General features: G+C 40.5%; 1 protein-coding gene across 1 annotated transcript; it reads right to left on the bottom strand.

The window, feature by feature from the left end:
• Positions 1–77: 77 nt before the first annotated feature.
• On the bottom strand, positions 78–25,984 carry pip5k1bb (phosphatidylinositol-4-phosphate 5-kinase, type I, beta b; the record flags this gene model as incomplete). The annotated part of the gene is made up of 13 exons (XM_079563981.1): positions 78–1,110; positions 1,192–1,315; positions 4,134–4,260; positions 5,126–5,284; positions 7,238–7,322; positions 7,434–7,482; positions 7,827–7,910; positions 8,383–8,582; positions 19,290–19,589; positions 20,019–20,171; positions 22,144–22,261; positions 25,323–25,453; positions 25,922–25,984. The coding sequence occupies 13 exons, from the start codon at positions 25,982–25,984 to the stop codon at positions 1,108–1,110; spliced, it is 1,596 nt and encodes a 531-aa protein (XP_079420107.1). The 3' UTR covers positions 78–1,107.
• Positions 25,985–27,403: the final 1,419 nt, after the last annotated feature.

The raw sequence follows: 27,403 nt of genomic DNA, 5'->3' as shown, positions 1-27,403 counted from the left end.
GTACATTAAAATTGTTACACAAACATCAAGAGTGATTCTGAAGTGCCAACAAAGTGCTCCGAAAACAGCTGTTTGAGTCGTAGTTTATTTATATCATCTTCTCTATAAATATGCATTGCCTTTTACATTCAAAGATTTAAGATTCAGAAAGAAGGAATATTTAAATTTACAGAATAAATTATTTTCTGCAATGACTGGACATAAGCATTGGCTGGGTCATATTTTCTTGAAGAGGACACACTTGTTATCCTGAGAAACAGCACAATGTGTATTCACCAGAATGATCTACGATACTCTTGTCATCAAGAGACTACTTGCCTCTGAATGACACTATGGTGTGTAATTGGAAAAGTAAAAGTGCATTGTACACACCAAGGGATGAGCTCATAGATCTGGTAGAAGACCACCCATCAAAGCAATGTACTGAATGTGCTAATCTTACAGTAACCATGAGGGCTGTCAAAAGTGCCTTTGTAAATGGCAAATTGATCAAACTCTGTCCATAATGCAGTAACTAGTCCTTCAGTGTAGAGCCAAGGTTCTGTTTTTTATCCAGCACAAGAAACCAGAGCAGTGGGGGAGAGAGGGGCCTGCTGCTTCACACACTTTGGCCTCGATACATTTTCCAGTGTCTTGTGACTACTGTTGGCTTCAGCAGGCGTGTTTCTTCGGGGTCCCACACGAAAGCATGGGCCACGACGGTTGTCACATCTCGTAAACCTTCGTGGTGATGATGAAAGCAGCTGTAAACTCTAAAAGTGTCTTTCATTCCTAGCTATGTTCAGCAGGAAAACAAAAAGATGTGCACTGTAACAGCTACAGTACAGCTTAACCTCTGCAATGGGGCATATAAACATACACGTATAAAAACCTAATGGCACAGAGTAAATGCATGCTCTAAAGGCGCTATTCAACTCATTCAACATAATGGAATGTCACATAGGTCCAGATAGCCATGGATTTACTTCTCTCTTCAGTCCATTGAAGTGTTTCCTCTCTTGGCAAAAATGAGTGGCAACATGAATCTAGCAGCACTGGAATTGGAGAAACTGTGGCCTTTGTGCCGACATGCAGATTGTCTGATGATTGGCCGTTAGAGGAGCAAGTTCACTGAAAGAGAAACACACAGGAGGTTTCAGGATTACGTACGTGCACACAAAACTTAATCTCAGAAAACAGACAATTACATACCAGGTAGACATCGAGCACCGACCCATCATCTCTGTCGATGTCCACGTCCATGGTGCTCTGCTCTGAGGTCAGGCAGATGGCGCTGTCCTCCAGGGTGAACGTGGAGCTGGAGCCAACGTCATCTCTGAGGGGAATGATGGTGAGGTTGAGTAAAAATATGAAACTATATGAACTTCTTTATATCAGGCAAGCGATAAACAAATACACAGGAGCGGGTTTACATTTCAGCATAGTCACATGTGCATGAGTGTGTTTTTGATGTAATAGGTTGCATTCATGTAACAAGACAACATTTTGAACAGGTTTAAATTGGAGCCGGACGGTAACTATGATAACCGGTGAACTGCCGATTTTTTTGGTCTTAGTTTTAGGTTAATATCTCCGTCATTACTGGAAAAATCCACATGAAACACATGTCTCAAAGTTCATTGTCTCCTCTTTCAGCAATGTCTAATTATTTCCTCATAAAGGTGTCCAGCAGTGGATATTCCAAAAAATGAGCGTGATGTTGGTCCGTAGAAAGGACTTTCAGGCATAAAAATACAGTAATATGTCAGGTTTGTGAATATCATAACTGTCAAATACTGATGAGGAAAATCATTCATCAATTTTCTTTTGGGGATTTCTAACAAAAACTGTACAACTCCCATAGAGTTGTATTGGCCCCTGCTCTCCACCTGACATCATCACATTCTAAATCATGAATGCAACCTATTGTACTTCCAGGAGTAATTATATCACACAGCAAGCAACTTTTTACTTTCAAGTTTGTTTTTTGTGTACTGTGTTTTCTGTGGTCTTAAGTAGGGCAATAGCAATAAGGTGAACAAGGTGTAACATGGTTTTTGATACTGATACAAAAATGAACCAGAAAACAGAACGTTCTTAGCCGGTTTTAGCCTTAACCAAGCACATTTTCTTCCGTTCTGCTTTGCCTAAATCTAAATGGCCAGAGTAGCACCTTATTTGAAAGCTAGGACCTACAAAACTGATTTTGTCAGACTTTTTTGTCACTGCGTTTTTGTCACATTTTCTTTAAGCATTATTGTTGTGTTTTTGTCTCTTATGTGTCTGATTTCTGGCGCTTTCTTCATCGCATCTTTTCCTTGCTTTTTCACGCTTTTTTATTGCACTTTCGCCATGTTCACGTCACTTTTTAAGTTGTGCTTTTGTCGCTTTTGTATTGTGTTATTGTTGCTTTTCTGGCATACGTTAGAGGATATCATTAAATCGCTATTTATCATACTGAGTATGGCTGTACTCTGTAATCTCTGTCATAGCCTTGACTGTGGAGCTCAGACTCTTGCATATCAGTATGACGCTCTGAGAGGGTATTTGTCCCTTTTCTGTGGAAGCATAGAGAGACTTGAATGGTAGGACTAGCGCAATGTCTCGAGTTCATGTCTCCGGGTCCTGCACCGATGGTAAATAAACTTCTCCTGCATAAGACATCCATGTTTTTGTTGATCTTTTATTGCTTCTTTGCCACTCTTTTTGTGGCTCCTTTTTTGCTTTTTCACTTTTTAATCATATTTTTGATTAGGGAAACTAGAGAAAATGTGCTCGGTTCAGTTGGGGGTTAAGAGGTTAAATTTGTATCATTTCTTTGCGCTGGAACAACCAAGTAACTTTCTTTAGTGCTGTCCCTGGACCAACAGGCACCAAAACTTGAAAGTCAAAAGATATCATATTTCTTTCGTTACCTGCTCTCAAAAACCTACTCTGAAGCAAACATCAGTCTTACAATCAAAGACTCACTCACAAGTTTTATTCTATTATTTTTCCTTTCTACTTTCAAACTGCATTGTTTTGTGTCTTACAATGTGATATAGCCATTGATCAAAATGAGTAGGGGTTTAGGCTCCTGCACATATGGCAGGACAATATTCTGTTCGAGGCCTGGAATCGACAGTTTGCTAAATGGATCTCCCTACTCTTCACCCCTTTCCTCACCTGCTGTCCTAAGGCCACAGTATATAAAACAAGTGTCTATTTGTGTTTTATATGGCACAAAACAGCCACTAGAGGGCCACCAAATATAAGATTTTCTTTTTAGTTAATGGCACTGACAGAGAAATAAGCAAGTAGTGTGTTTATACTTTTTATGGCTTCCGCCTGGTAAAAGAAGAGACATATAAACATATAAACACGACAGGATTGGAACATTGAACAGATGTTGTGTAATATGAGACACTGTGACGCATGATGTCGCTGTATTGAAAGACTTTCTCGCGCCGCATGTCTGCCAAAGTCTTTTCAGTACAATAATAGGCAGAATAGAAGAGTCAAAGCTGCTGTTCAAATATTAATGGAGACAGTTGACAGAACCATGTCAGGCCAGCAGCAGGTGACTGATGAAGAGCGGGGCGGGGCCGCCCTATAGTGCCTTGCACAGTGAGGGCAAAACAAACCATGGATGAGTTATATCTCCGATCTTTAATATGTCTATGGGCGACAGGGGACACAGATATATGGGAAAACTGCTTATGAAAACTGTGTCCAAAAGTAATATGTGTCCACTGTGTTACTGTTGTGGCCATGTAACTGCAAATGGGCTGAGTATTAACAGGAGGCCTGTGTGTATTTTAGGATTCTTTTTTTTTAACACAACATTCATAAGACAGGCAATCATGTTTATCTCTTCCATTGGTTTCGCTAGTTTAACACTTAGATTAGAAGTAAGAAACAAGAGGGAACAACAACCATATGACCTATATATAACCAAAATGTATAACTAACCATCCTGCAAAACAAAATGTAAAAACATGTAAATCACCCGCAGAACTCGGTCACCACAGACTGAGCGTGTTTACATTTCCATTGTGTGCATTTGTTTCCATGTCGTGTTTACTCTACTGCTTTAGAAGTTAGCGCACGCACACGTAGTCAAGCCAAAGTAAAACATATTCATCCATAGACAAACATGCTTGACGGTATTGTACCTCTCCTCTGTTTGGTTGTCCACGTTGACAAAGATGGAGGAGGTGGAAATGGTTCCCACGGAGGAGCCTTCATAAAAGCAGGGGTTCGCAGGGACCAGGTCGGGGCGCAGGTATGACCCGAACACCGCTGAGAAGAGAGACAGTTGCGTCAGTCGAACTCACATCGAGCCACACCCGTGTCTCTTAGTACAGTGTTTCCCAATAATAGACATCCACTGCATGTACTGAAAATAAACCACTGTCATATACCGTATTTCCCGGACTATAAATCGCACTTGTTTTTCATAGTTTGGCAGGGGGTGCGACTTATACTCAGGTGTGACTTATATATCAAAATACATAATTTCACATGTTTGTTATATTCACAATGACAAACGCTAGAGGGCGCTCTCGGCTTGTGTACCAGTATCTGCTACTCCTGTACCAATGAAGATTTAAAAAACGGTAATCGAGCAGGAGAAAAAAAAGTTTTGAGTGAGCAAGACACTTGTGAGGGATTGGTGAAAAGAGGAGGTATCCCTTACTGCAATGAAGAAAAAAAAAAAAGCTAATCGCAGGCTAAAAGCTAGATGGCCACAGCGAGAGGAACGAGTTTGCAAATGAGCGCTTGAACAACGTGATGCCGGGAGAGACTTGTAAACGGTGCAGTTACGTCTCCATGCCCAGGTAGCTGCCAAGGTTGGTGCGACTTATACTCCAGAGCGAATTAAAGTCCGAAAAATAAGGTAAATAAAGCATTTGGCTAAAAAAAATGTCCATATTGGGATTTTTTTTAATGGGTTAACTATGGTTTAACCCATTATAATAAATGAGGAAGAAGGTGACACTTTTTGAAGGGCGTGTGTTACGAATTACTGCAATCTAATAAAACAAAAAAAACAGTGAGAAAGTTCACTCACTGGTCACATGACTTCTTCATACTATTGTAGAGGAAGGGTGTATCACTTCTGCTTAGCTTACTCAGGATGGATTATGTAAAGTTGTTGCTGTACCTTGTCCGTCCAGGCTGGCCAGGCTGCGCGCACCTCCCAGTCGGTCTCTCTGGTCCTCTTCAATCCTCTCATCCGTCTGGGATGAGAGAATCTCATGCGACGAACACTTCAGAGCTGGGATAGACGTGCGCGTTCTCTTTGAAGGGGAGAATCGAAGAGCTGCAAGTTCAAGAACAAAAAAAGAAAGAAGAAAAGATAAATACCAAATTAAGATTGTAATAGAAAATACAGTTTGCAAAGGTTCAGTTGCCTGTCAAATGCTGTTAAAAGTAAGAGGCCATTCAAAAAAGTTCAACATTAAGTCTTTCAGTTTAGTCTGGTCTGGGCACTGTATTTTATAGTTTCTATTGTGACATGAGACAGTACCTGTGCCTTTGCAGACAATCTTTTTGCTTCTCACCATTCCTTACTTAGAACAGTTACAAGACAGTTCTGTCTGACACTGCAACTTGAAGATAGACTGTTATGCGTTTGCTGCAGATGATCCGTTTTAGGCTCCACATACCACATTTATACAGTCAGCATGAAACAAGCTAAATCAATCACTCATGGATTTCATCGTTCGTGTTTCTCAGAGTAAAAAAAAAAGAGCCACTGCAACCTTCTACTTACTTTGTCATGTGCAACTGTTTAGTGTGTCCAGAGTGTGGAGACCAACCTAATCACTGAACCCTGAAGAATTAGAGACCTCTCCATACAGTACATTTAATTTAACCTCTTCACCGCCATCTGAACCCAGCACATTTTCTCCAGTTATTATCCTGGTATTGAGGCATTACCCAAATCAAAAAGCTTCTTGAAAAAAAGCGTCAACACAGTGACAAAAAACGAGACAAAAGTTAAGGTAAAAAAAGTCAACGCGAGGAAAAAAATCAGGTTAGATCAATTTTGTAGCTTTCAAATGAGGCGTTCCACTGGCCTATAGGCTGTAAACTCTCCAGCCGAGAAGTTTTCTTCTTTGGGTAAAACTGGAGTAAACGTGCTCGGTGTAGGCGGGGGTTAAGGGGTTCATTATATTTAGATTCAAACACTGACAAATATGTGTCCAGTCAATAGTTCTGAAACGTTTCATGAACATGATCTATTTCAATCCCCAGATCTGTGGTAGACGTTAAAATCAAATATTGGTTTTACTGGAAACAGTTATATTATATAAAAGTTATGTTTTGCTTTTTATCCAATTAGACAATTAAATGAACCCCACACTTAGGGTTGCCAGATCCTATCACCAAAAACAGGGACTCTACCAGTGCATTTTGAACCCCATGCTCTGCATCTACAATATCGCCGAATTTCAGACATAACTTGGAACAGAAAGTGATAGTGAGACAATATGTTGGAAACTAAACATTTCAAGCTTTCAAGTGCCCCTTCCCTAGTTCCACGAAACATTGCAGTGAAATTTTGTAAATTTACTTCAGAAGTTCCTCTTCCAAAATAACTGTTGTGCACGATGTGTTATTTGGGTCACAAAATTATAGAGAAAAAGGCTTTGCTCATGTGAGAAACACACAGAAATATTAAGACAAATGAATAAATGTATATTAATGGATTTTCCCCTCCCTTTTATTTGTGTTTGTGTGTGTGCGTGTGTGTGTGCGTGCGTGCGTGCGGGGGGTTTTTAGCTTTCAAATGAGGGATGGTGAAACCTGTGCTTGTGTCCTCAAATGCAGCTCAATCCTCAACAGAATTTTAGTGTCTTTCAATAAATCTCTAAAAACACATCCTATAAATAGATTATATACAATTTTTTTTTTTTCATAGTTTTCATTTTCAGTTTTTACTCAGTTTTCAGTTTCAAGAATGTTTTTCAAATTTATGTCAACAAAACTGTGCATAAAACTCACAAAGTAATTGTAAAGTGCACAATCTGCAACTAAATCCTGTTTCTTTATGCTTAAGATGAGTGCATGCTCAAGGTAACAGTCAGCCCACCTGAATGCAGCGCGCTGGAACCGAGCCATGATCATAAAATAAAGTCTTAAATTAAACAATAGCTTTGATCCAGGCCAAATCCCAGACCAGCCCCCTTTCCTTTATATCACAAAGGAAACTACATGTAACAACCCTGTAACATCTCTTCCTCCTTAACTACACACTCTACACACTCACGTTGGTTCTTCCTGAACACCCTTGTGCTCATGAATTTGAGGAAGCGGGTGGCGTAAAACCCGGGCCGATGCACTGAGACAGTATCCTAAAGACACACACAAAAATAGAGCTTTTATTAAGAAGCAACAGCTTTCATGTGGCGATGCTGAAAGGCAGATAAACAGTAGATAAATGTAATGAAACAAAATCTACTCACTCCGTCGTACACGAGTGCCTTCCATGAGTGTTCCAGCTTCTTCATTAACCTAAAAATAAATAAATATGTTGTGAGACAATTTAACACGCTTAAATGCAACACTGCTATTTTCCTTTTATGCTTCATCAAATCTCAGATGCTCGTCACACAACACGCTGCGCCGCCATCCGATTTTTAACATTTCACATCTTCAAAGTCCAATTATGTAACATCGGTCTTTGAGGTTTGACTTTGATTGGGTGGAAAATGTCTAGCGCAAACAGTGACAAATCCGCTCGCAACACTGTGACTTTTGGTTCGATCTCCCAGTGCGGGCACGCGCTGAACCAGCCACATTGGTTGGTGATTATGTGCATATTTTGTTTCATTTTGGATCCACTCAATCTGAAATACCTGTAAGACTGAAGAATGTCAATGATTCCCAGGAAGATCAGCAGCTTTTCATCTTTGTGTGTTTTGGCTGGAATGCCCCCCATCCTGCAATTATACACAACAGCCTCTAGTTACTTTTGGTGAAACACAGTACAGTTAAGATGATTATTAGCCCACACTTGATGGAAGCTTGTTCACATCGAAGAGGAAGCTGCATTAAAGCATAGGACCACATCTTAGTGATATGAGCAAAACTGTAACGACAAAGCTATAAGTGAAAAGAAATGGGAACAGAGAGCCTTAGAAGGGATTATGTTACAAGTGAAAAGACAAAATGCAGAACTATCTGAATCACCTTTTCACAGAAAGCAGAGAATGAAATCCTAAAGCTACTGTTTCTGTCCTGTTCAAACACACAGAGCTCTTTTACTATTGTTAGTAAAAGAGGCCAGCGTTTATATTGGTGTGTTCTGCCTGTCACAGTGAACACACAGAGTGATGGCCTGTTTGTATCAGCGTCGCTATGGCTGTGTCCATATATGTGTAGATGCTGTGAGTATTCCAGGGCAGTGCTCACGTGTCGTCCGTGCTCAGTACTTCAGCCGCCTTGCCGTCTCCCTGGATGGACTCCATGGCTGTGGAGTAGAGCACCCGCTGGCCCTGCGGCCTCCTGCCATCGCCCCCTGCCTGTCCCTCGCTGCTGTCCCGCTGGTGCTGGTCCAACACGTGCACACCCAGCAGCAGGCTGTAGTCCATGATCTTGAAACTCTCCAGGACCTGCACATTGAACAGGAAGTGACTTCATTGGTCTTGAAACACATTTCACCAGAAGCAGTAGATTTATGTGGTAGTTATAGAATAGGACAGATGTACCATCAAAACACATGGCTTGTCGACATTTTCCAACTTGCATTTAATTTAAAACTGTTTAGAATTAAAGTACCTGAAAGGAGCTATACCTGATTTTACTTCTAGAAATGGAATGAAATTTATTTTGTCCTCCCTGTGGGGAAAACAGCGTGCATCAAATTATAATTGTACATTTGTATGTTATGAACTTTCAGGCTGGTTTTCTAGCATTTTTGTGAAAGTGACCTTGAAAAGTTATGAAATGTGCCTATAAACGTGTCTCTGTAAAAAAAAATGTGCTACAAATATTTGCTACAAATATATAAGGAAAGTGACGGTTTGGACCACAACTAACATTTTAATTTAGTGGCATCCCCTTTCATTGTTTGCAATCAAATAATCAGGTATAGGGCCTTTAAGGTTAGGATTAGGGTTAGGCTTAAATCCTGTAAAAGTATGTCATAAAAGGTTTTAAATTAAAACCCTTTATGACATACTTTTACAGGGTTTTAATGCATTTTACAGGCAAAACTAGCATTGGGAGCACACACAGTGGAACTTTCAGTGCCGCTCGACAAAGACGTGCATCTCGACGTGACACCGGGAGTTTTAGTTGATCCAGGTAAATGCATTTTTCTAAGTTTGCAGTGTGTGACTTGTGGGTTGTTGCAAATCTCGACTAAGTTTCAGAATGGTAGAAAGGAGCCTGTCTACAGCATAAACCAGGCCTGAGCAAAAACAAACAAGGTGTTTCTCCCCAGTGAGCCAAGTGTTACACATTGACCTGTGTAAGGAGCCTTTCACCCACTCCCAGGGACTTCAGGCGACTCTGAGTCTCTTGTCTGTGCTGCTCACAAGAAAACAACAAGGGAGTACTAGGTTTGATCTGTGTATACGATCATCAATTATTAATCATGGTTGATACTTATCACTCAGACTGGAATGGGCCACATTTGACAATACATTGTTATTCAAGCACAGACTACCTTCTCTGTAATAAGAGAAGATGTTAAAGGGATATTTCAGGATTTTTGACATAGGGCCTCAGTTCCTAGTTATTCGGAGTGTTGTTGATTTCTGGAGATTTTTTTTTTTATTCATGTAATCCTTATAGTTGAAGAGTTTAGTGGTGCTAGGCTAGTGCTAGGCTAGTGCATGTCTGTGGTAACTAGTAGCTTGCATTAAAATCAGCCTGACCCAAGCACAGTGCACCTGAGGCAAATCACTTATAACACCAGACTACCGATATAAATGTCTGTGTTAACTGAATAATTGAAATATAACCATTTTGCATTTAAAAGAACTTATATTAGAGCAGCGTCAGCTTCCTGGTTGAAAGCTACGCAGCAGCGGAGTGATCTAGGTTACCGGATCTGAAGTAGTTTGTTTACCTGCGGTCGGCATTACTACACGTGGAATTCACAAAGGAGCTTTCTACAAATCAGATATGGCAACGTTTGAAGGACTACCCCATGATTTTGAAGAGGTTTTTGATGCTGGCTACTAGTTACCATAGACATGCGCTAGCCTAGCACTAGCCTAGCACCACTAAACTCTTCAAATATAAGGACTGCATGAATTAAAAAATTGTAAAATCTCTAGAAATCAACAACACACTGGGTAACTAGGAAAAGAGGCCCTATGTCAAAAATCCTGATGCATCCCTTTAAGATAAGTAATAATTGAGGTGTTTTTTAAACTTTAATCAGACCTAAAGTGTCTAACATATTTGGTATCCTTAACAATATATAAACTATACATTTTAATATATAATATATTTAATAGACTTGACCTGACAATGCATTACAATAACCAGCTGTTTTAGTCAATAATTATCCACCATAATTATTTTAAGAAAACAAGCCTTTTCTAAAACTAAAGCACGTACTGCCATTGTGGGGCAGTGGCATGGTGTTGACTCCAAACACCTACTCCACCTCCTCAAGTCACACTATGCCAGTCACACAGGAAGGACAACTGGTCACATTGTGGTGCACTGAACTGATTTTGTGTCTCGAAACTTTGTGCTGAATAAAAAGGGAGCAAAGACAGCAGACATGTTTAATAATACGAAGCGTGAGAACGTATGGGAGGAAGGAAGTAAGTCCATGTCCCAAATCAACTGATGCCGTTTTGCAATGCTAAGAAAATAACCTCTGTCTAACTTCCTTCTCATATGCTTTGAAACACTGCTGTGAATCCAGTTTGTGCCTTTAAAAACTGCTCGACACTAAGTCAGGTCAGAGCCGAAGTGACGCTTAAACGCAGACACACTTGATCTGAATGGGCAGCCCTGATAAACACTGCGGCTTTTGTTTCCATATCAACTATTTGCATCCCATCCCTCCCGCAGTCTATTCAGTCAAAAAGCTGCCATTTTGAATAGAGACATGCACATCAGGCCGCCTCAAACTCTGTCACTGAAATATAAAACACTGAGTTACTATCTTTACTTTCTATGCACAACTACAAATGGACTACACCTGAACACATCCACAACTTCAGTTACTTTGCTGATGTCTTGTTTGATTATTTAGTTAGTTTATTCTACAAAAGGCCCATGAAGAAACTGTTGTTTTTTTTAAAGATCAGAGGATGGTAGAAGTAGCCTAGTAATATTTACTCAGGTAAGAGTAACGTTATAATTTTACTCAAGAAGAAGTAAAAAGCAGTGACCAAAACAATTACTCAAGTAAAAAGTAAAAAAGTACTTGGAGAAAAGGTAACTGAGCAAAAAAAGTGTGATTTATTTTCAATTACGCCGTAAGTCATCCTAAATCATGTGGAAATTGTGATATTTACAATGAAAATTCCAAGAAAATGGCACAGAAACAAAATATAATTCTAAAGAGCAAGGAGCACGAGACGATCTACATTACTCGCAGTGGAAAAACTAGCAATTATTTTTACTCAAGTAACTCAAGTACTCATTTCCTCCGGTTTGACTGAAGCTTCTTGAAAAAAGCGTCAAAATAGAAACAAAAACGAGGACGAAAATGCCACAAAAGAGCGACAACAATGTGACAAAAATGTGACAAAAACGCCCAAAAACACCACAAAGAAAAGTGACAGAAAAGTGACAGTAAGGTGACAAAAATGTGTGACAAAAAGCAACAAAAATGGCACAAAAGAGCAACAGAAAAATGACAAAAAGAAATGTCAACAATGCGAGGAAAACAAAACAACCTGGTCTCCGCCAGGGCGGCCCTTTGTCACCGGTTCTGTTCATTACCTTTATGGACAGAATTTCTAGGCGCAGCCAGGGGCCGGAGGGTGTCCGGTTTGGGAGCCTCAGGATCTCATCTCTGCTGTTTGCGGATGATGTTGTTCTGATGGCTCCAACGAACCAGGACCTTCAGCACGCACTGGGGCGGTTTGCAGCCGAGTGTGTAGCGGCCGGGATGAGGATCAGCACCTCCAAATCTGAGGCCATGGTTCTCCACCGGAAAAAGGTGGCTTCCCCTCTTCAGGTCGGTGGGGAGTCCTTACCTCAAGTGGAGGAGTTCAAGTATCTCGGGGTCTTGTTCACGAGTGAGGGACGGATGGAGCGTGAGATCGACAGATGGATCGGTGCGGCGTCAGCAGTGATGCGGTCGCTGTATCGGTCTGTCGTGGTGAAGAGGGAGCTGAGTCGGGAGGCAAAGCTCTCGATTTACCGATCGATCTACGTTCCCACCCTCACCTATGGTCATGAGATTTGGGTAATGACCGAAAGGACAAGATCGCGAATACAATTTGGCGGCACGGTAGCGCAGCGGTTAGCGCCTCCGCTTCACAGCTAGAAGGTCCCGGGTTCGATTCCCACCAGCACGGGGCCTTTCTGTGTGGAGTTTGCATGTTCTTCCCGTGTCTGCGTAGGTTTCCTCCGGGTACTCCGGTTTCCCCTACCACTAAAAACATGTGCAATAGGTGAATCCTCCAGCCAGGTGATTCTGACCATCAGCCTGGCTCCACATCATGGAGATGGGTCCCCGGGCGCGGCACTGCCGTCGACCACTGCTCCTTACGGGTTGCCCCAGCAGCATCGAAGGATGGGTTAAATGCAGAGGACAAATTTCCCTACGGGGACAATAAAGTATACAAACAAACAAACAAACAAACAAGCGGCCGAAATGAGTTTCCTTCGCAGGGTGGCTGGGCGCACCCTCCGAGATCGGGTGAGGAGCTCAGTTACCCGGGAGGAGCTCGGAGTAGAGTCGCTGCTCCTCCACGTCGAAAGGAGCCAGCTGAGGTGGCTCGGGCATCTGTTCCGGATGCCTCCTGGTCGCCTCCCGCGGGAGGTGTTCCAGGCATGTCCTAGTGGGACAAGGCCTCGTGGAAGACCCAGGAGACGGTGGTGGGACTATGTCTCCGAGCTGGCCTGGTGTCGCCTCGGGGTCCCCCCAGAACAGCTGGAGGAGGTGTGTGTGGATCGGGAAGTTTGGGCATCTCTGCTGAGACTGCTGCCCCCGCGACCCAGCCCCGGATAAAGCGGAAGAAAATGGATGGATGGATGGATGGGTAGGCAAAATAAGCATTAGCTTCAGCCTATACCTTTTCGGTCATTTTGTATGTTATGTTATGAAGAAGTATACTTAACTGAATGTAAATCTTTTGTTATAATTTGACCGAATAAACTGAACTGAACTGAACAGAACTGAAAAAGATCTATTTAGATTAATTATGTAGGTCTTAGCTTTCAAATGAGGCGTTACACTGGCCTATAGGCTGTACAGTAAACTTAAGATTTGGAGAAAATGCACTTGGTTCAGGTGGGGGTTAAGAGGTTAAGTAAAAAGTACCATAATGATAAAACTACTCTAAGAAGTGCAATTTGTTCAACAAGTACTTGTTCTTGAGTAGCTGTAACTGAGTACTACCCGTCTCTGTTACAAATTAAGCTGAATAAAACAAAACTGAATTAGAGAATTACTGCCCAAAAGACCAGTACCTTCAAATTATGCAATGTGCTAATTAATTATACGACTAAAATCTAAATTCTAAAAGGTCTAGAGACTAAAACGTACATTTTATTCTGTAAATCACTTGACCGGCCATTCCCCAGAACAAGAACAATGGGACGATTTATAGTCCTTATTGTTGTCACCGGACCTTGATAGTTGACAGCAGACATACAGTGACCGTCATTAGAAATTGGCTTCACTTGGTCTTGTGCAACAACACGTGCTCAAGTCTCAACACAGTGTAAATCTTTCTATTCCAGGCGACTAATGAGCCAAACAGAATTTCCTTTCAAGTAAATAAGATTTGAGGGGAATAATGAACCGCATTGAGACTTAGGAGGATGTTATGGACCCACAGCACTCTCTCGAAGTCACTCTCTTACGGGTTTGCATGAATTATTAATGCAGTGCGTTGTTTTGGCATTTGGGGAGTATCATGGGAGCTGCGGAGTAATAGAGTCGAGAGTGCAGACCCAGCATTTTCCTGTCACACATTACGAGGAAGTCTGGTGTGTCTTCATCGTTTCATCACGCTGCAAAATCTGTTAGAGCTGGTCCTTTGTTTTCTTTATTTCTTTATTATCATTAGATTTATTCAGCACAGCAATAGGGACAAAAATAACTTACATGTCAACAGATGTTTGTTTGTCTTTAAATAAAACAAAAAACAGACAAAGAAAGAGATATGAAAAGGGAAAAAAGATAACCGGAAAGAAAATTGGTATTTTATGTCCCCGATTTTAAGTCCTCGATCACATTTACTCCAGTACTCATGTACTTAAGCAACTTTTTAAAGTACTTTGGCAAGTTTTTTTTTTCATACAGTACTTTTACTTCTACTTGAGTGATATTAAAATAAAGTATCTGTACTCTGTACTTTAAGTGACAAATCTTAATTCTGTGTTTTGTTTACTTAATTCTCCATAATGATTCCTTTATACGTGTTTTTTATGGGATTTCATGTTTTGAATTTCTCAGAATTTATGCCACAACTAAAGCATGAATCAGACTTTAACGGTAAAACATTTACTCAATACTCACAGTACTTTTTTACTCTCACTTGAGTACATATTTGAGCCACTACTTTTTACGTCTACCTGAGTAAAAACATTTTAAAGTAACGTTACTCTTACTTGAATCATTATTTTGGCTACTTTACCCACCTCTGCCAATAACATCAAAATATAAAACAAGATAATAGTCCAATGTAACTTTAGTTACTTACAGTATTTCTTCCTGACTTTAATGTAGGAATGAAACAATGCACTCAAATTCATTTTGAAGGTTCTCCGTATGCGTTCATCTGAAAGAGTGTTTGACTCCTGCCACTCTTCACCTTCCATCATGTTACACTGTTCGGTCCAAAAAGACTATAGGCCAAAAGAAAATCTCTAAAATGATCTAAAACTTCACCTGATAAAACGTGAATGGTGACTGTAATCTACAGGGGAAAGATACTTCTCTTACATTAGCCTCTCTTGCTTTCATGACCTCCTCAGCCCCATTACAGCCGTGCTTCACTGTGTAGTAGTTCACAGCCTATCGCGAGGTGATGAGGTTAGTTGCTTACTCGTGGAAAAGATTGTGCTTAGAGAGCACTTTGTTTCCCGCTCAAGAGGCAAACGCAGGAAGCTGTGACAAAAACAAATTGTCTGCCGCATCAAACGCATTGTATTTCCTCTACAGGCACGGCCGAGAAAAACGACACATACAACATGCAGTGAAATGTGGTTGCTGGGTGGGCTAAAGTATAAGTGACATCTATTTTTGTTTGGTGTAATTTTCTGAGTGTGACTCAGCAAAAAAATCATAAATAACCAGCAAACATTCAAAGAGAATTGGTTGCGTCGTTCACCTGACGTTCAGATTCAAACTGAGCTGGAGCGAGGCCAGAATACTAAGATTTATTACCTTTAAATTTACTGCTCAGGTTTATGGCTAATATCTCTGAAATTATTAGGCCAATTATCAAACTGCCAAAAAGTTCAAGGTTTTCTCTGTCCACACAAATGAACAGAGATTAAATGGTTTTCTCACAATAATAGCAAAAATGGGGGCATTATGGAACACACTGGGGTGATTGTTATCAGCTTACAAACAATACAGAGGCTATTAGGTTTACTACATTTTAACCTCTTTAAAGCATTTTCGCTATGATCTTTGTATCAGCTTTACCTAAATCTAAAAGGGTACTGCCTATAGGCCAGTGTAACGCCTCATTTGAAAGCTAAGACCAACAAAACTCATCTAAATGGGTCTTTTTCCTCATGTTGTTGCTGCATTGTCGTCATATTCATTTTTTCATTGTGTTTTTGTCAGATTTTTGCCACATTTTAATCGCTTTTTGTCACATTTTTGTCACTCTTTTGTTTCTTTTTCATCCTCATATCCATCTTGTTTTTGTCGCTATGTTGATACTTTTTTTCAAGAAGCTTTTGGATTTGGGTAAAGCCAAACAGGAGAAAATGTGCTCAGTTCAGGTAGAGGTTAAATAATCTGTCATAGATAATCTTAAATCAAACAAACTATGTGAGGACATACTGTATTTTTATATGATTATGTATAAATGTATAATAAAGAGCCCGACAGAACACATTCATGTGTTTTTATTCGATGTTGAAATGAATAATGTTGATCTGGGTTCTTGTTGGTGACGATTTGTTGCTCGTCTAGAGAACATGAACGCAACCTGTTCCCGGAAAACGCAGGTGGGAAAGCAACAGTTGTTCTGGACGTGTAGAGGCACCGGCATCAGGAAGCCGGTTAAATTTAGCCCTCGGCTCCAGAGCAAACAGAAAATGACCAGAATGGGAGACATGTGTTTATAAGAAGACACGATTATTGTGTTGACAAGTTAAAAGCCTGCTCTCAATTTATGAACAGCAGCACACTTTTCATTACAGCTGACACCCTTACAAGCATTAATCTATCTTACACCGCTGAAAAATATCTATCAAACTATCAAAGTTCCTCTCTTCCCACACAGAGACATTTTGAGCAAATCCTGCTGTAATGAAGCTTGTTAAACTATTATATAACAGGGCTGCCACATGTGACTGTACACCTTTTAACGATGCAGTCACAATGATGGGACTTTAACACAATAGCTGTGGCATAATTACCTCACATCATGCAGAACTAATGGGATTACAGCACAGGGGGCTTTAGAGTCTAAACCTATCATTAGCCAGTCGGATTGTCTGTAAAATATTTTAGAACAGGCATCTGGCAAAAACTATAACACCGTGTGATATAAAAGTGATTCTTTTAGGTCCAACCAATCCAATAGCCTTCCCTTACAAACATATACTGTATGACGTTTATGGTTAAAGCAGTCCTAAGCAACTTGTTTACCTTAATAAATCCTTTTCGTAGTCCCTCTGGGGGAAATACAAGTGTTAATGGGATGATTGGGGGGTATTTCATCTCCCCCTGGTGTCTTTGGCCAGAAAACCCCAATTGCAACTTCGCTGCCTATGGGTCAGAGGCACCAATACACACTAATAGGATCACGAAGAAGAAGCTAACAAGCTAGCGGCACTTAAACAGTATTTACAGCCAAGTTTTAAGCGAAAGAATTGTCTCCATTGTGTAAGTGGATGTGCAATATCACATTGTATATCACTCCACTGCTGGTGTTTCCATAGTAACGATAAACAATTGAGCTGGAACTAGCTTCAGGTAAAACGGCTTAAAAAGTGAAATAACTCCTGCCCGGGAATAAAAAAGAAAAAGCAAACAGGCCCAAATGAACAGTTTCAGTTTGTGGGAACAACTCTGAGCAGTGCATTAGACACTTTTAGTGCACTTCGCGTCGTACATTAAAATTGTATAGGCTAATGCACTGCTCCTTGTTATTCAATCCTTACATAAAACGCAATATTAGGTCTCATGAGCTCAACTTGTTCGACAAACAAGGGAGGAATTTAAGGGAGGAATTTAAGGCTAAAACTCGGTTTGAAACTAGGTCTGAAAATGACGACACCAAGCAGTCAGTGCATTGTGTAAAATGTACAACTGCTATGTGCACAATGTGATAAGTAGTTTTACAGTCCACAGTATGATGATGATCGTATACTGGTAATGATGCAGAGTGAGTTCCTATACTTCTTAAGTCATCTCTAAATTTACAGTACAGTAGCCCCCAGTGTCCTCTGTTGTTTTCAGTGTTTCTGTTGCTGCATTTTAGCATGACCTCATAATCAGAGGAAGGAAAGTGATGTGCATTGCAGCAGTGTTTGGGCTGTCCTAGATTGTACAACTTGTGTGTGCTGTTACTGGTAAAAGCGTCTGACACGCGCAGAAAACAAAACGGAACCGCAAGAATACAGTATCTGGAGCTGAGAATGACGTACTGTTAACAAGAGGCCTATTTTGGAACTAGGTCTGTATCTCCAATATTAGCTTTAATTACATTTAGTATCCAGAGCTGTCTCGTATTACATTAACTGGAGGTAACTGGAAGTGGGATAAACTGAACTAAGCAGCATTTTGTGTTGAAAACACTCAGTGCCATCAAAAACAGACACTGACATCTGTCTATTAAAGAGGTTAGTGTGTAATGTGCATATACAGTACTCTTCTCAACCCACCACAGCAACACTACCTTGTAAAGCACTCAGATTTGAATCAGTTTTCAGTCAGATGCCTGGCCAGGTGCAACACACTGTATTTGTCGGGGATTGAATGGATTAGCTTTTACTATAATTTTAAGCCACACTCACAACATTTCAGGTCAAGAGCAAAACCGGTACTGTTCGGTAACATGTTAAAACATATTACTATAACATATCATATTTAACGAGTAAAAGCCCACTTACTGTAAAGACCCACTCCAAAAAACAAACACTGTATTTAAATAAATGCTTGTATTTTATGCAATCAATATGTAGAATACGAGTGTTTTGGTAAATGGTAGGCTACAGCTGTGGACCTTGTTTTTGCCTGTCTTAGAACTCTGATTATTTATTTAACCTCTTAACCCCCGCCTTAACCAAGCACATTTTCTCTGGTTCAGCTTTACCCAAGTCTAAAAGTTTACAGTCAAGAAGCTAAGAATTACAAAACTGAGCTAAATAAATCTTTTTCCTGGTATTGTTGCCATGATTGAATTCACAATCTTTTTCATCGTATTTTTGCCATTTTTTTCATCACTTTTTGTGGCTTTTTTGTGTGTGTGTTTTCTACCCATTTTTGTACATTTTTATAGCGTTTTTTTGCCACTTTTTCATAGTTTTTTTGTTACTTTTTTAATGCTTTTTTGTGTGTGTTTTCTTCTCGTTTCTGTTGCTACTTTGATGCTTTTTTCAAGAAGCTTTTAGATTTGAGTAATGTCGAACTGAAGAAAATGTGCTTGGGTTTAGGTGAGAGTTAAGAGGTTAACATGTTGAATTGCCACAGCTCGTATGGCTTGAAAAAGGTCTTAATCTTTACTTTTACTATGGGACATGTTTTATAACAAACCAATACAAATGACAACATTGCAATAGGTTTGTATAACCACGACAAACCGGTCACAAACACTTGCTACAGTACATTCCCAGGCCAAGTCTAATCAACTCTAAGCTCGTCATATGACACATAACATTACGCCTCACGTGGTGTTTGCTTTGCAGAGGTCAGGCCCCTGTGTGTAGTAATGTCTGATCAAACGTGAGTGGAAACTGTTAGCGTTATGTAGAGCTAAACCTACCCGACAGTCTCTCTGCAGGGTCTTCATCAGGTTGTTGTACGTCTCTGTGTCGAAGTACAGTCCCTCCTCGTGCATGTCCTGAAAGTCCAGGTCTTTGTATGTGGGACAGGACTTCTCCCGCTCCTTACGGGACGCCCTCCTTTTGTACGTGGAGCCCTTCAGGTCGTACTTGTAGTGCATTTTGACCGAGCGCGGCAGGACATTGTTCATCACCACCAGTCTGATGTTGATGCCTCCTGATTGGATACAGTAAAGGCCGTAGAACTTTGGCAGCAGCGTGCGGGGGTTCTGGTTCAAGTTCTGAAGATTGTACACAAAAATAATACAGTGAGCAGCATGAAGAAATGACAAAGGTTGGCAAATGTATTCAAAGTTTGTTTCCAAATAGTCAGTATATGGCTCAAAAGTGAAAAGTCATAGCTAAGATACCTTTCGTTCAATAGCAGCTAATGTACTTTTAACTTTGTCATGGGCTTTATTGTTTTTGACTTTGTGTGGACCTACTTTCAGCTTATTACTATAAAGGACAACATTACAGAAACTACTACAAAGCAACTTTTTGTGTAAAAATAAGTGGGACAAAATAATCTGGGTCAAGACTGGGTTCTGCAATCTGTCCACACGAGAGCCATGAGCATGAAGTAAGATAACATACATAAAATCCTTAAATATTTGCTAAAGCAATCTAGTACCAAGTGCCTGTGCCTACGTAGTTTCACTCTGTCTCACCATGTAGTATCCGGGTAACAATCTCTGGAGAAACTTGGCCTCTTTGTGCTGGACGGTTTTGATGATGAACTCGTCATCACTGGTCAGGTAGAAGAGGGAGCCGCTGGCGCCTGGGTTCGTCAGCTCAATAAGTGGCTCATTGACGAGGGAGTACTGGGAAGTCAAAACACAAATAAACATTAACATACTGATTCTCATTTCCGATCCTCAAGAGCTTTCTGTGTTCAAAGCGGGTCAAAAGTCAGATTATGAAGTGAAAGGGACACTGTGCAACATTTTGGACTATACTGTTGTCATCAGTATGCTCTAATTGACCAGCTCAACACAGAAAATGCTCTTACTGCAGAGAATAATCAAAGAATGGTTTTGGATGAGGACCTAACCTATTGCAATATCAAATTCTACAGACTTTAATCACATCTCCATGGAGACGAGCTGGAGACGTACCCACTCCCGGTAAAGTTACCGTCATGTCTTAGGAGAGCTGAGCCGATCACAGCAAAAACATATGTTTGTTTGTTCATTTATGAGGTATTTTTCCAATGATGAAATGATCCATCATAAATTAAATGCTAGTATTTCAATTTTATTTATAAGTGAAAATCCTACGCGGTGTGGCTTTAAGTAACATATGAACAGAGCAGTTCTTATTTTAGTTTGAGTTTTTGTGTAAGCTGTATTAGCTACGTTTATTAGTAAAAGCTTTATTTATTGAACAATATAAACAACGTACAAATCATGATTGATCTTAATAACGATTAGGGCTGGGTACCGTTACATTTTTTTTGATACCGATACTTTAAAGATACTTGGTTTTCGATACCTGAAGGACACCTTTCTCGATACTTATGCAAATTCTTTGTGATATAGAACCGTAAAACATATTAATGTTAATTTACTCATTTCCTCCTATTTGATTTATTTTGCATTTGTATCATTTATCTGAGGTGAAACAACTAAGAAACTTCCTTTAACTACAAAAGGGCAGAAAAAAAACACTAAAAAACACACCTAAATTTTTCCCCTTTATTGTTTATTTTTTTTACCAAATTCCCCCACATTCCCCCTACCACACATATTTTTTCCCCCCATTTTTTTTTCAACTTGTTTTTAAATTTTTCCTTTACATTTTGTCTCACCTCCATTTTCTCCCCCACTTTTTGAGGACCAACAGCATCAAAACTTGAATATGAAGATTTCAAATTCCTTTCAGTACCTGCTTTCGATACTTTAATTTTTCTGATACCAGTAGCACCTAAACCTTTTTTCCGATACCAGACTGGTATCGTTTAACGGTACCCAGCCCTACTGACAGTTTTGCATAACTTGACTAGATGACATGAGCTAAGTAATTCAGTAATTTGAGCAGGGAGGAGGAGACAGTCGAGAAGTCCTTGCCTTCTTCAATCAATATTTGCAGTCACCTTGAGCCGTTAAGACAAACACGTCAGCGCTTTATTACATCAGCCGTGTGCAGATGCCGTGTGCTTGTCTCCTTAATTAAGACCAGAGGTTTGCATCTGTCCAAATTAGTCCACATCTCCAGAGCCCTGCAATGGTCCCACTGGCTCTTTAATCTTTGTTTTGTTCTATATGTTGAGGGAAGCCTTTTCAAAGCACAGGGGTAATTTAATTTGTGATACAAAACAACAGCATCCTTACATAATAACGGTCATATAGGATGACGGAAACGCTCTCCACAATATGAAGTGGCACGCTGCATTTATTTGCTTGATGGAGGATGGTGAATATGCATGAAATGTGATATTATAGAGGACATGTCATAGAGGGAGTTTACTTTATATAATGAGCTGCCACTGTGACTGAGAAGGAAAGCTTTGCACAACTAAATCAACAAAGAACTTCCTTTCAAACACCTCTGTCACACAACTGCTGGGAAATGACCCCTCAGCTGACTTTGCTAATGCTGTCAAAGTAAGATGAAGCCACTTTGAAATGTCAAAAATGGCAAGTTTTTATCTACTTGGCTGTAAGAAAATCATGATAGGGATTGTTCCTCTTTTTTTATTTTTTTTGCCTGATGGCCCAAAACCAACTGTATTTCTACTCCTGCTGTGTGGAGATAACATTAATAATAGCAGTATGCGATTCGTCCAGATCTTACCAGGTAGTCGTCCGGTTTGATGCCGAAGAGATCTCTGAAGTAGCGAAAGGCCAGAGGGGCGTAGGTCTTGAAGCGGAAATCGGGGTAATGATGTGCTGGGGTCAAGTTACTTCCCTCACTGCCAAAACAGACATTATATTGGTTAGAAATCTGAATTCATGGTTTTACTGGAGCCGTTAAACCGACCGTAATCCTAATTATTGACTGATCTGTACACAGCATACAGTCACCTACACTTTGTTCGTTTTTGGACTATACTGTAGACCAGGGGTTTTCATAAAGTGGCGCTAGCTAGCTTTGCCCGCTAGCCTGTTAGCTTCTTCTTCGTGATTCTATTAGTGTGTATTGGTGGTTCCAACCTGGAAGCAGGGAAGTTGAAAAGGTGGTTTTCTGACCTGAGACACCAGGGGAGATGAAAGACCCCTCCAATCATTTCATTAACACTGGTATTACCCCCAGAGGGACTACGAAAAGGATTTATTAAAGCTTCTTTAATACAATCATATTCAAAATTTTGCTCGAGATTGTATCCAGCTTTCTTTAGTTTGGCCATTTTTGTGATGTTTATATGTTCACTTCCTTATTGGACACCGACATAGATAGAGGACAACTATTTTAAACTGTTGCCATACCAACCGTGTTAAGTCTATGAGAAATTAGTCAAAGTGCTATGAAACTTTGCCTTTATCTACGTCACTTCCTGTCAGCAGTTTAAAAATTCAAATAAATATAACTTTTCTGCCCAACATTTCTTCATTAAAATTGCTGCTTCACTGAAATAAAATGATAATTATGCATCTGATGTTATCCTTTTAAATAAGTCGCATTTTCAAAAGCATTAAAACCTGTCATATGCACTTTAAGTTGAGAATTCCCTGTTTACCCTCACCTCACACCTTTAGACCCGATTTAGTCCTAGTTTGATCTCGATCTAGGCCTGGCGGAAGGTCAAATGTTGTATGTGGTGGCACGTGATGTGAAAAGCTTGAGAACCACTGCTCTAGAAGAGAAACAATCTCTCTCAGCGCTGAATAACCTGGACAAGTGTCTGTGCATCTGTGTATTGGTGATGCGCTCCACCCATGTGTAAGCATTGTACTCCCGAGGCAACCCACATATTTCACCATTGTAGTAGCAAACTGGCCTGTATAGAGTTCTTCGCCTTGAGACTGAAGATGGATCTGATTACATGGTCTGGACTGAAGTAAAATGCAACAACAAGCCAAGGGGTTGAAAGACTATCACAGAAAATAAATAATCTCTTTAGCTGTCGTGCAACCAGATTGATAAAATAATCACGTTACATCCAGTATGACCTTATTTGTGAGAAATTGGGCCAATCACGTTTTTTGTTTTGTGAGCTGCTCTAAATCTCGGGCGAGTTTTCTGGGTAATGAGGCCGCATGTTTTTGTTTTGAGGGCGTCTTACTTTCTGACTCGGGACGGTGTCTTGCCTTACAGTGTAACACTACACCTGCAATTACCATGCTAAGAAATCTTGGTTGCTCTGTTTAACATACACAAAAAACATTCAGCTACAGGCTGCCCCTATCCGTAAATGATTGGTCACACTGTCACGATAATCTCTTGGTAATCATTTCCCAACACACACACAGCAGTGGGGCATGTTTCATTCAATTCAATCAGGAAACCGACTGTGCGTGTGTGTTTGTTGTCAAAGATACAGAAAGTGATCTGTGTCATACTCCAGCGGTCATCTATAACTAGACGGACAGGACAGACAACAAGAGAAATCCCCAGGAGAGGAGCAGCAGCCGAGCAGAAGTGCAGATGGAAGCAAGGCCAGCCATAAAAGCCAAATCACTCTGCACTCAACTTCGAATATACACCTACCATTTCAGAACGCTTTTAAAACCACTGACCAAGAAGAGAAATGAAAAGGGAACTGGTGTCAACTCTTTCTTTATTTCTTCAGTAACTTTGCAATGACATTTCTCGGAGTGGATTATGCAACCAGCCTCGGTTACATCACAGTTCACACAAAGTGAAAATTGCTATTAAGGATGATAATTTTGTCAATTATATAAAGTTCCCCCGGCTAGCAGCTGCACTGACTCCATGTAGCCTATCTTACACAGAGTAAGAGGGCCTGGTACTGCTCCATAGAGATTGGATTTCAAGGTGTAATTATCAGTGAGCGACTCAATCATAACTGAGACCTGTTCCTTTTCTTCAGTACAAGCAAAGACTGGAGGCGGCAGTGGCTCAGACAGTACAGACTAGGCTCTAATGCCCGAGAGGTTGGCAGTTCAAATCCCGGCTACCGCAGGCGCAAATTGGCATTGTGCCCTTGGGCAAAACTGTTTCTTTCAAGGCAGAAAAAAAAATAAAAGGCACTTGTTTTTATTCAGACACTGGATTAGCTAAATTATGCGTATGTTACACCTAAACCTTCAATGTACAGTAGTAGCTTTTGACATACAACATATCTATTTATCAAGTTGTTGCTGAGGGACAGGGCAGTAAAAGCCAGTGCATGCCAAGCCTAGGTTTGCATAAGCCACACCGAGTTTGCATATTTAGGTGGAGACAATGAGGAGCCGCACTTCCCTTTTCCTGGTAACTTTTTCATTCGGTCTAAAAGTGAAATCCAACAGACCGGCCTGTCAAGTAACTACTCTGGCATATACGTGTGAATGTGCGTCTCACACTTTCAAAGAATTTCTCGCACTGTGGTGGATTATGTAAAGTATTTCTTAAAGCCCGTGATGTAATTTTGCAGACAGCTATAAAAAATACACCAAAAAAGAACGATGAAGCTGACACACACTGCCACAGCTGTAAGAGGTCCACCATAAGCTCATTTCGGAGTTGGGAAATTCGCTGGTAAGGATAATCCACTCGAGCTACTTTATCCATAACTTTTCTATAATAAACCTGTTAATAATAAGTGCGGCGCTTCAGTGTCTACGTCATTTAATTCTACCCCCAGACGTATTGCATTTAGCTGACAAGTTGGCATTTCGTTCAGTTGAATCTGATACATCTTGAATTACTCTTGCCCGAAGTGTGGGCTGTATCCACCTACACATATTCACTCTGCGCAACTCCAGTTCCTAAGGGAAGTGACCTTGGTGTTCAAATAGAGCAATGCTTCATTATAAAGAGCGCAGCACCGAGGCCTTTATATAAGTATTTAAGTACGTCAAAGCACCCACCTCGGCAGAAAAACACTCTCCACCACATAGAAGTCTTGCATAAGGACATCTCTGTCTGGTTTGGAGGTCAGGTTCCCCACTGTGTAGCCGATGCCCAGCTGAATGGCCCCCTTCAAGGCCGATGACGTGGTCTGGGAAATAAAAAAAAACATGTTAAAAACAACATGGAAGTGCGCAGGAGTGGTTGCTTTTTGAATGGTGAGGACAATATTTTTTTATATTTTCAATATCAGACCCCGATATGAGACTTCCTGAACCCACCGGAGAATATAATGGGCACAGTTTTCAAAATCCTACAACACACTAGTTCAGAGTCTTGTAGCAATGTAGTTTTGACAAATCAACCTTAACACTTGTGGAAAGTACTGGAAACATCAAGAACAGTCACAAGTGGTTATCTTAAGTACAAGTAAATAAGAGTGAGCAGAAATTCAATCAGGGTCAGGACATTTTGTGCTGCCGTGAGACTTTTCAAAAAGATTACACGACCTGAGCAGGCTTTATTGGATTAGGGCTTTTTCAATTCGAAATAAATGTTACAAAAGAAGGATTACATTTGAGATTAGTAAATACAAAAAAAGGTTACCAGTGCAGCTTACCTTTTTGTATGTTTTCTCTCGGCCTGTGCTCCCTCCCATCCCATTCTCAGTTGTGGTTGACATCTGTGAAGCGCAGCAAATGATACAAGACAATTTACTTAAGACCCAAAATCAGAAAAGTCAATATTGTTCATTAGTGTCTGTTTTCCAAAAGGTTTACTTGCCTTGTTTAGAGGAAAGCCTGGCGAATCATGGCAACAGCTCACACGAGTGAGTCAACATTAGGAGATCTGGAAAACAGGAGACACACAACTTTAATTTCAAGGTCAGGTCACCTGGCAAGGTAAGGCAAGGCAACTTTATTGATACCGCGCATTTAGTACACAAGGCAACTCAATGCAACTTTCAAAAGAAAATATGCAAAATTACAATAAGATTAAGTTAAGGCAAAGCACATACATAGAAACATCAAGACATGGGAAATACACAGTACACCTTGGCAGGGGCTGGAATTTTTTCTTGGGTAGGGGAGGGGCGAATCATGGCAACATCTCACAAGCACTGCACTACAGTGGGAGGAAAAAGTAAGTGAACCCTTAGGAATTTCTACTGTGAATGCTTACATGTTACGGCCAATACAAATATGACAACATATAATTGTTTGGGTGGTGGTATTAGTTTAAGCACTTTAATAAAGATAAGACCACATTTTATGACCAATTTAGGCAGACAGTACTGTAAGAAATTCCTCCCACTGTATATATTTATTCCAGTATTTTTATCACTTCTATCCTTCCCATTTAGCCAATGCGCAAATCAGTGAGTATCTCCAATTTCTACTATTTTGAGAACTAAGTCCAGTCACTTTCACCTAAAAACGAGTCAGAGTCTGAGTGGGGGCACTCAGTGGGGGGACAGAGGGATATTGTACATCCAGTTACACAATGGAGATAATTTTTTCACTCAAACTTGGCAGTAAATACTGTTTAAGTGGCGCTAGCCCACAGTTAGCTTTGCCCATTAGCCTGTTAGCTTCTTTTTCGTGATTCTATTAGTGTGTATTAGTGACTCTGACCCGTAGGCAGCAAAAGTTGCAATAGAATCACGAATAAGCCAAGGACTTGAGAGTCAGTCAAGTCTTAGTCCACGATCCAGGAGTTCAAATCTGAGTCCTTAAAGTTTAGCCTGAACCTCAAGTCAAGACACAACACACAGTGGAACAGCACCCTCGGGGCAGAGTGACTAACTTATTGAAAGAGCACACAGCAAATATCTCCCGGTGACGCTCTTAAAGTACAGTATGTGCTTGTGAAGTGAACAGAAGCGGAGCGATTAATAGAAACTTCAAAGTTTAGATAAAGTTTTCTGCGCTGTGGTGGTGGGCCGCCCTGCAGTCACATCACCACCTGCATATAAATTCACCAGCACCTCCAGAGTATTACAGGGACAAACTGCCTTGTCAGCAAATATCGCACTATGTCCCAGCGGTCACCTCTGCTGTCCACTGGCACCCTATAGCGGACAGAACGCATTAATCCTGCA

Source organism: Gobius niger, assembly GCF_951799975.1.
Source record: "Gobius niger genome assembly, chromosome: 1".
Classification (NCBI taxonomy): domain Eukaryota; kingdom Metazoa; phylum Chordata; class Actinopteri; order Gobiiformes; family Gobiidae; genus Gobius; species Gobius niger.
The sequence above is the reverse complement of the archived record's forward strand: the minus strand, read 5'-3'. Positions and strand labels throughout refer to the sequence as shown.